We start from the raw sequence: 10,626 nt of genomic DNA, 5'->3' as shown, positions 1-10,626 counted from the left end.
AAAATACAAAAATTAGCTGGGCATGGTGGCACACATCTGTAATCCCAGCTACTTGGGAGGCTGAGGCAGGAGAATCACTTGAACCCAGGAGATGGTGGTTGCAGTGAGCCAAGATTGTGCCACTGCACTCAAGCCTGGGTGACAGAGTGAGACTCTGTCTTAGAAAAAACAAATAAAAATAAAAATACGTTCAGTCTACTGGCATTTATCTTAACTATGAAGTACATGTTCACTTATTCCTCAGTGTATTAGTATATTTTTCTTAAACATGAATGTTGAGTTTGTATTTAACAGAGTCTTACAATCATTTCTTACTTTGTCAAGAATGTCAATACATTTTCTCCTCACTGGATGCTTGACTTGTTTTTTAAATCTTCATTTTGAAATGAAGTATAGTTTAACAAGTAAATAAATGTCTACTTAAAAATATTTTAAAAATAAATTTAATAGAGACTTTAACTTAAGTAATTCAGAGTCCTCCCCTTTCTTTTTTCATACTTGAAGTGTGAGATAAAGAGAAAAAACATACTGACAGGGAATGATGTGACTTCTCTAAAGCCGAAGAATTTTCAAAATTACTAAGATCTTTGAATTTTTAGTGGTTTATTTGATAGCCTTACAATTATCCCTCCTATTGGAGAAGTGAAAGCAAGTTTAGAAAATGTAAGTGTTTCAAAATGATGTTAAGTACTAAGTATTAAAATAGTACTTAGGATCTGGCTTGATTCATAGGAACTGGATGGTAGAGGTTCAGATAGCTAATTTATTACCCATAATTTAAAATAATTTAAAAAATAGAGCTTAGTTTTTCTTTTAGACAAAGTATATGTCATCCCCTCCACACTCCCCATTTTTTTTGCAGCCAGTCTGCTTGACTTGGCTTTGGAAAACTGAATAATTAATTGCCAAAGAATAAGTAGAAGCATTTTTGGTGAGAGAACCTAAAAGAAAAGGAATAATGTTTTAACAACAGGAATGATGTTTTAATAATAGAGGTAACACTTATAGCATCTTCTGTGATGTTGTAAAATTTCCTAGATACTTATTTTGACTAGCTGCTGCATGGTGGTATGGATTGGGAGTGAAGGAACTGGATCTTAGTCTCAGCCATCTCAGTGATGCATTATATTACCCAGTAGAACAATCATACAACCTTTTTGTGCCTCAGTTTCCTCTCTGTAAAATGAAAACCAGACCTCTAAAACAAAGAGCCTGCTGTTAGTAAACCCTGCAGCACATAGTCCCAGTTCCACTGGATGAAGCCTGAAATATAAAAATCATTAATGGGTGATGTTGGTTCTATTGCGAGTTGAATTATGGAGACTGATAGAATCTTAGGCCTGTTACTTAACATCTTTACAGATTCTGTTTCTTTTCTTGTAAAATTAGGATAATAATGCCTATCTCATGGTTGTTTTGAAATTTAAAATTGCAAATATAGGTAAAGTGTTGAGGCTAATGCTTGTCACTGTAGCTATTATGCTATTTTAATTATTTTTTTTTCTGCTAGTTACTGGGCACAGTTTACTCTTCAGGGCCTTGAGTCCTTGAGGACAGCTAGTTTGCACCATATTCTTTATCACCTCCCAAAAACATTAGCTCCTGTTGTTTTATTCCCCTGCCCTCTCATTTCCAAATTGCCCAACCTTTCATTTTCACTGGTTCTTCCACTGCTCCCCTACCTTCCACCCTTTTCTAGTCTACTTTTTGGAAACCTAGAAACTAAGCTTACCAATGTATTTTTTTATAGTCACCAAATGATCTCTGTACATCTGTGATGTCATTGAATTCTTGTTTCCCCAAATCCCAACTAACAAACCCATACATGCACCTTTACCCAGTCACTTTTTGGCAGCGATCTCCTATAGAAATGACTCATTATTTCACATCACCTCTACCTTTTAGATTTTAGTGTTACTATCTATTTGGGATAACATCACTAGAACAATGTTTAATAGTTTGGTGTAATGTACATGTCTGCCTTGTTCCTAATTATTTTTTATTTTCCCCCTAAGATATTAATGAGCTACATTAAATAAATGTGTACAGTCATAGTCGTTGAATAAAGATACTGCTGATTGTAAGAAGCACATCTGCTTTATGGACTAATAAGAAAAAAATACCAATTATTAGACACCATCAATTGTGAGATGCATTCCTAATTCAAAGATGTTAAAATGTGAAAAAATGTAAATGAGGATTGATGAGATATAGTATAGTATTTTTAGTCTTATTAACTTTTCTGTTAAAATTTCTGTATATTCTTGCTTGCTTGATAGAAACTTTTCAAATTTTCTTACTTTTGCAGTCTCAGTGAACTGTATCTGAATTACTTTTCGCTTCATTGCAGACTAAGAGACATTTTTACTTGGTCTAGTTCTTTCCAAATGTTTAATGTTTTTATGATTATATAACTTGATCATCTTCTGTTTACAAATTCCCATCACAGCACAAAGATGCAACATCTTTTGAGTGCTTGAGATGGAAAACATTTTTTTTCGATTTTCAGGAAGGGTGAGCTATACTGATACTTTCTCAGCTCCTCTCTCCACACACAGAATTACATATTAACTCTTCTTATGCTAACTTCATGCTGGTACCACTGTGATGTCATAGAACCCTCTGACTTTATACTGTTTACCTTTTTAATTTTTTTATTTTACACAATTTTGAAGCTTATGTTTATTCTGCCTTCTATGTCATCTTAGAGCTTAATGATAAAGCCTCCCCACTTTTTTATCTATTTTTCTCCCCTCTCCATTACTTCCCTTTCTCATTATCTCTAGAGGAAAGACTTAGAAATGTAGTTTACTCTGAGAGAATACTTACATTGAGGTGAGGAAGAATAGATAACCTAGAGGTGATTGTATATTGGAATTTAGTGCACTTTAAAACTCTTGGGAGAAGAGTCGCTATATTTTTTGTTTGAAGAAAGATAGTTCTGTGTACACTTGAGGGCTGCAACTCAAGGCAGATGTCAGGTAACCTGTTAAATCTGGATTGTCATCTCAAGGACATAGGGGTGTGTGTCTGGGAAATCAGAAAGAAAAAGAAATTAAGAAAACTGATCTCTCTACCAGTTAAAACATTTTAAGAAACTCAAGTTCTATGTAAATGATGTAATATAATATTATAATGTTCGTAAATCTTATACTTAGTTTCTAAAAAGAATCTCAAGGAAGTACTGTTTGGTTAGTCATTCCTCATAGATGACACTGAAACTTAATTAAACTGGTTTAAATGATTATCAAATTGTTTTGTGCTTACTGAGTAATGGTTCTTACCATTGGAATTCACAGATTTTTAGGGAGGAGGTTCTATGAACTGAACTTATATGTAAAGTTTGGGCATTAGGCACAATTTATTAGTGGGGTTTTGTAGGGAAACTCCTCAAAGGGATTATTATTAATAACTCAAAAGAAATTAATACATTTCTGCAGAGTTCTAGGTCTGTTTCTCTTTTATCTGGACTTCATTGTGATCTTGATTGTAAATAAGTAGAATCCCAGGGTATTTCAAAGCTCAAAACAAAGAAAACTTGTCAGCCCTGGAAATGGGAGCATTGTTCAAGTGGTGCACTAAAAAAAAAATGGCAGTACTGCCTGCAAACTACCAGGGAATTCACTTTTAGGAAGTAGTAAGTGTACTGTTTTCACAAAAAAAAGACATTTAGAAGATTATGGACTATGGATTAACATATGTTGGTAAATGTGAAGGATTAAAAATATGCTTCTATTTTAACTTGAGTGATTAATTTCATAGTTGTGATTTAAAGTATATTTCTAAGGAGAATATATATTGGAAATAATAAATTATTTGGTATTTGTGTATATGTGTATATGTGTATGTATGTGCAGGAATCACTTTTTAATGTTCATGTGAGTAATGAGAATACTTTTTTTTATTATAGTGCATGCAAGATATGGGAAATACTAAAGCAAGACTACTCTATGAAGCCAATCTTCCAGAGAACTTTCGGAGACCACAGACAGATCAGTATCCTTTAAAACTTACTTGTTTTGAGTTTAAAAAACATCAACTCATTTTTACAGTTCACATTTTATCCGTTAGTATTTAGGAAGATGTGAACTTTATCACACTATTGTTCATTAAAGGTAGATATTGACTTGCTGTGAGCTGTGCTTTGTATATAGTAGGTTTTTAGTAGGAATTTGGTACACAGATTACATAATTACATAAAAATATATGATACATATGGTATTTAGAAGTAATTAGAGACCCCTGAGTCACAATGATGATTTAACTTACAATTTTTCCACTTCATGATGATGAGAAAGCAGTATGCGTTTGGTAGAAACTGTACTTTGAGTACTAGTGTAACCATTCTGTTTTCACATTCAGTACAGTATTCAATAAATTACATGAGATATTCAATACTTTATTAAAAATATGCTTTGTGTTAGATGATTTTGCTCAACCGTAGGCTAATGTTAGTGTTCTGAGCACATTTAATGTAGGCTAGGATTGGCTATGTTTGGTAGGTCAGGTGTATTAAATGCATTTTTGACTTAAAATACATTCAGCTTAGGATGGGTTTACTGGAGCCTAACCCATTGTAAGTTGAGGGGCATCTCTGTTACTAAGTGTAAAATGTTAAGACTGATTCTTCTTGACTGTTCTCCATCTCTCGATTAGAAAGTATATGTTGTTTATTATTTTAGACTGTTATTGGAGACTTGATTTGTAACTATCCTGAGTATTTTAGAAATCATTTCCATATAATCTTTGATTACCTTTATATAGGAGTTATATTTGTGTGAGGCCTTGTGGCATTTAGAAGACAAACTACATAGTATAAATTCTGAGTAATTTACGCTACTGACACTCTGTTGTAGGTTGCGCAACTATGTTTGCTTTATGAGTCCACCTTTATGAGTGGATAGACTAGTTTCCCACATAATCTGCCTTTATGAGTGGATAGAATAGTTTCCCATGAAAACATTTTAATGTTTTTTATGTTTGTTAAATATAAAATCATAATTCTGTAGGATTTTTATAACTCATAGTTTGAAAAAGCAGCTCATCAAAATGGTGTTGCTTTATAAATAAGATTATCTGATTAATTGTAGGTGCTTGGATTCCGTTTGAAGGTTACATTTGTGACTTTGACAATAAAATGTAGTTTATTAAAGATCAATTATATTGTACCTATTTGTATAGTAAAACAATTTTGTGGCCAGTGGAAGAAATATCTTTTCTCACACGGTGATGTAGGTCATTATATATTTATTTCCACATTTGGACAGAAACCTTTTAAATTATAATTGAGAAGTTAGTAATTTGTATTTGGCCTTTTCTGTTTCTGCTCACCCCACTCCTTTCTCACAAATTTAGCAATCTGATATCCAAGGCTGTTTTTGTTATAGAAAGTTTGCAGGGTTAATGGTAGAAGGTTGATTTCAGGTATAAAAAAATTGTGTGAGTAAAAGTATGGAGAGATGAGAGAACATGACCTTTTAGGGCAGAAGAAACTTGGAAGGTATTTTAGTCCAAATTGCGAAGGGTTTTCAGTATGATGTAGAGTAGTTTAGACCTCATTTCATTGGCCCAAGTGTTTAAAAACACATGAAGGGTTTTGAAGCATTAACTTCCACCATAAGGAAGAATAGTTGGAGGTGGGAGGAGAGCCTAGAAGCAGAGAGACCATGTGAAATACTTGTATAGCCCCAAAATGAGCAGAGACGATCTAAGTTAGATAGTGGCATTGGGAATGGGCAGGATTAAATTGGAAAGATTGGAAAGAAGTTGGGAAAGCTAAGTTAAGATTGGCTTTGGTTCTGAGGGAGTCACTAAAGTAACCCTGAAATTTCTAACTTGGTTGACCATAAAACTTATTCACTGAGAGAAGGAATTCGTTACCAGCAGGAGGATTAAGAGTTAGAAATGAAAGATAATGAGCCATGCTTTCTTGCTTTGGGCAGATTGATGCTTCTGTTACACATATATATGAAGTTACCCCATTCAGTGGCTGGAAACATGAGTCTGGACCCTAGAAGAGAGCAGTACATTCAGATTGAGGAATCACTTAGCATGTGGGTGATGATAAGAAGTGCTGGTCAGGCTATGTTTACTTAGGGCAGCAGTCCTTTATTTTGCAGATTTTATTGAGAATCTTGAGAATTCTTTTCCTTCTCTGAAAAATGAAAGCCTACGGCTGAATCCTGAAGAATAAAGCATGGTAGAAGGAAAAACAGCCCAGCATACAAATCAGCACTGTAGGTGGTTGTTACCAGCTGCTTGCTGGTTACATTAATTTATCCCTCCTTTTTTTGCCCCCCACTCACAAGCCCAAGTTGATATATATGACCCCTCAAATTGAAGAATCTTCCTTTTTTGAAAGTTTGTGTCATGGCAGCGTAGGGAGGTTGGATTGGGTTGGATTTTTTAGGTGTCCCTTGATATAACAGGGTAAATTACTGGAGATTTTTGAAAATTTTTATTTCATCCTTTATGTGTTACCTATGGATGAGAGTAGCTTCCAAGTTATTTAATTTATTACACTGATTCCATATTGTTTTCAGATTATCACGAAGTATATTGAGGGAAGGACAGTATATATCTTATTGGTATCTTCACTTATTGAACTATTCTATGCACCATTTTGTGCAGATTGGTAGGAATGCTATTTCTTCATTACCACCAATTTTATGATGCACCTTAGAGAGATAAAGTGCTGATGAGATAATGCCTTGTTGGTTCTGTTTTCTTGGCTGATGTATTTTAAAATATTTGGTCCTTATCTATAGATTTCAGGAAAGATGAGATTTTTATAGTGAATTGATTAGTGTCTAGTATTGGTAACTCCTTGACCTTCGGCACAGTGAAGATAGAATACTGGAAACAACAGCTGCAATAACTTTGCTGCTTAATAAGGGTTTGTTTGCCCTATGCCAAGCCCTGACGATGGCATTTTATGTACATTTTTTTTTTTTTATTTCTCAAAATAACTCGGTGACATAGAGTGTAATATTTCCTTTGTCAGGAGTGGGGTGGGAAGGATGAGATGCTCAAAGAGCTATGAAGAAACTTGCTAAAGCCTCCAGACTTTCCCTCCTATGTCGGGTCACTTGAGTATTATTTAATGATGGTAGTCTGAGTAAAATCAGTGCTGCCACATTTAAGTCTTGATTACCTTTGAAAATAGATAGGGTTATTATAATTTGGCACTCTTTGCAGCTAGCTTGTAAGATCTAGGTGAAGACTTCAACTTTTCATTACCTGGTATGATTTATGTTAGGCTTTTGGATTAACTGTTTTTGCTGTTGTTACCTCAAGCATTCTTATTTAATTTTTCACACTAGATGTTACTCCTTTTTACAAATTATGGTCATATTTATGTGAGATGTTGATCTTTATTGTTCATATGGTTGTCAGACTTGTTTAAGGAGGGTCTTTGTCTAACATGTTTCAGCTAGATGATTACTTATATTAAGAGTATAAGATGACAATTCTTGGACTGTGAGACTAGTTCCCATATCTAATGTAATCTGTAGCCTTTAAAAAAATTACCTTGGTTAATATAACACAACACTTTTTATTGTTTTAATTCTGAAACACTGTAATTTAGAGGTTTTGTGGGGGGAGGCTGGTAAGAAAACCAGCTTGCCTTTCTCTGTTCCTCCCTCCAGTCTTTCCTTTCATCTATCTGTCTTTCTAAAGCTCATTGCTCTTTGAAAAGCCTAACATCTCTGTACTTTTATAGATATAAATATAGTTGTCTCATCCCTAGAGCAAGTATAACCAAACTGAGTTAAACTCATATAATATGGGACCTCATTGCATTCTTAACAAGATTTGTCACTTTTTAAAAAGCTTTGCAATTTACAAAAGTTATGCAAAAGCTGCTGTGAAAGTGTAATTTCTCATGTGGGATGTGGTTAATTATAGGCTTCATGTCCTAGTGCATGACAAATGATAAAGCTTTACATTAAGCTTTTTATTATTAGGATATTTTGTCTTATCTAAAAAACTTTAATTACTTCTGTTCCATGAGATCTATTGTGCACCAAAGCTAATCAGCAGTTCTCCTTTGAGCTTTTCAAAGTTTTACTGCTGTCAGTGCTGTGTGTCTGAAACTGGAAGATTTTGTTCTTTGGGAGTAGATATTAATTTAATTGTCTTTCAAATGGTATATTTTTAAAGAAAAAAATCTTAAAATATATAAATACATGTTAAAAGACAAAACATATAATAATGTTGGAATTTTTCTGGGCTTGTATAGTACCAATTGTTAGTTTTGGGGACAGAGAGAATTAGGGGTGCTGTACTGAGTGCTTTACAACTGTAGACTTGGGGAATATTCTGGGATAATTTGATATTATTTAGTAAGTCCCAAATTAAAACTTGAACCGTTATTGTAATAGTGTATTACTTACCTGACTCCCTGAAAATATTATTGTTCTGTTTCTAAATTTTTGAGTTGTATTATTGATCTACGTCAGTATAATTAAGTCCTTATATCTCAAATGACTTCTGGAGACTGTAAAATGAAGATAAATAGTTCCTGATCTCCAAATTCATTGGTTCTTTTGTTGTTGTTTCTCATTTACTCATCTGTTTAAACTTAATGGTATGCAAGCCATCTTAGCCCTCAATACAGTAATTCTATTTCCTCTTGCTACCGTGGACCTTATCTTTTAAGTGATTTGCCTATCAGAATACCTTTGTTCATAATAAGAGCTAAAACTTAAATAACACTATGTACCATCCACTATTTTAGTTGTTTAGATATTAGTGGCTTATTTAATTCTTACAATAATCCTATGAGATGATACTGGTATTATCCCCATTTTAAAAATGATGAAACTGAGGCACCAAAGTATATAAAAATAAAACTAAATTCATATATTAAATTCTTACTCTTAGATACTATACTAAGTGTTTTATGTATGTCTTAATCTTCAAACTCTTGACAACCTTGTGAGGTGAGTATTACTATCTTTTTACATATCTAGGTACAGGTTCAATAGATTAGCTAACTTGAAGGTCACAATCACTGCTGGGGAAATAAGTGCCTGCTTGTACTGGAAATGAGGCTGTACATTGGAGACTGTCTTCTTTGGGAATGTCAACATATAATGCAAAACTATGGTAAAAATTTCCTTCAAAAATCCTTAGATTGTTTATGATGACAGTTTACAGACACATATCTCCCTATTAATCCATTTGGCTGTTCTTTGCTCTCTAGCATTGAATAGAATTCAGGAATCAGTAACTACAGGCCTGTGAGCTAGCTGCCTGTTTTTGTAAGTAAGGTTTTATTAGAACCCAGCCATGTACATTCATTTATGAATGTTCTGTGATCGCTTTGGAGAGCTATAAAGGGACAGTTGAGTAATTGAAACATAGACCAACTGTCCCACAAAGCCTAAAACATTTACTTTCCGGGCCTTCAAGGAAAAGTTTGCTAACCTGTGGGATAAATAACTGTTTCTTTAGGTGAACTAATAGTACAGAATTGGCTTGCATTTGGGACCTTGTACAAAAATACATAAGGATGGTGTGAGACATTCTTGCTCTAGGAAGCATGTAGGAACTGAGCACAACCAAAGATACGGCATGTTTTCCAAACTAGATTTCTTCCTTGGGTGATTCCCATGGAATTTAGAAATTCACTTTGTAGTGTACTTGGATTGCCTTTTAAAAAGTATAAAAAGTGATCTTATGTTAATAAGTAGGAAGATTCCAGTAAATTCTTCTACCCTAATGCTTTATTTTTATATCTTTAAAAAACACTATGTACCAAACATACCAACTTTGGCTTCTTATAATTTTTTTAAGATATATACTTCTTAGAGATAATTTCTGAAAGGATTTCTTATTGTAAACAGAAATGAGACTCTCAACTGCATTTGAATTATTTATATAAAATACATTAAATATCAATTAAGATTTCACAGATATCTGTTATTTTGGAAAATTCACAGCAACATACAATTTTACCAGATGTTAGTATTGTACTCAACTCCAGAAGATTGTATACTTAACATACTTAACTTTCACAAACTTGGTATTTGTAAAACCATCGTAGTATTCTACATAGGAATACCTTGTTTTATCGCACATTGCTTTATTCGCACTATACAGATACTACCTTTTTTTTTTGTTTCTTTTCTTTTACAAATTGAATGTTTGGGGCAACCATGTGCAAAGCAAGTCTATGGGAGCCATATTTTTCAACAACACATGTTTACTTCAGGTCCCCATGTCACGTTTTGGTAATTCTTACAGTATCTCAAACTTTTTTATAATTAGTATATCTTTATGGTGATTTGTCATCAGTGATCTTTGATGTTACTGTTGTAATTGTTTCAGGGCACTGTGAACTGCACCACTGTAAGGTGGCAAATGTTATAACAGAATTGTAACATAAATACATGGTTTTCATTAATTTATAAAAGTTTGCATTCTGACTACACCGATCAGCTGTTCCCTTTCTTCTTTTCCTCTGCACTCCCTATTCTGTGAGATGCAACATTAACACCTACAGTAACCTCCAAGTGTTCTAGTAAAAGAAAGAGTCTCACCTTGCTCATTTTAAATCAAAAAGCTGTAATAGAAATGATTAAGCTAGTGAGGAAGGCATGTGGAAAGCCAAAATAGGCT

General features: G+C 33.6%; 1 protein-coding gene across 1 annotated transcript in view; it reads left to right on the top strand.

The window, feature by feature from the left end:
- The window catches only part of SMAP1 (small ArfGAP 1), a 228,354-nt gene that overhangs the window by 119,466 nt on the left and 98,262 nt on the right, over window positions 1-10,626 (top strand). Inside the window, exon 3 of the mRNA XM_011969385.1 lies at window positions 3,911-3,996. Within this exon, the coding sequence (XP_011824775.1) occupies window positions 3,911-3,996 (86 nt within the window). The remainder of the gene's footprint in view (window positions 1-3,910; window positions 3,997-10,626) is intronic.

This window comes from Mandrillus leucophaeus, unplaced genomic scaffold (assembly GCF_000951045.1).
Source record: "Mandrillus leucophaeus isolate KB7577 unplaced genomic scaffold, Mleu.le_1.0 Scaffold889, whole genome shotgun sequence".
Lineage (NCBI taxonomy): Eukaryota > Metazoa > Chordata > Mammalia > Primates > Cercopithecidae > Mandrillus > Mandrillus leucophaeus.
The sequence above is the reverse complement of the archived record's forward strand: the minus strand, read 5'-3'. Positions and strand labels throughout refer to the sequence as shown.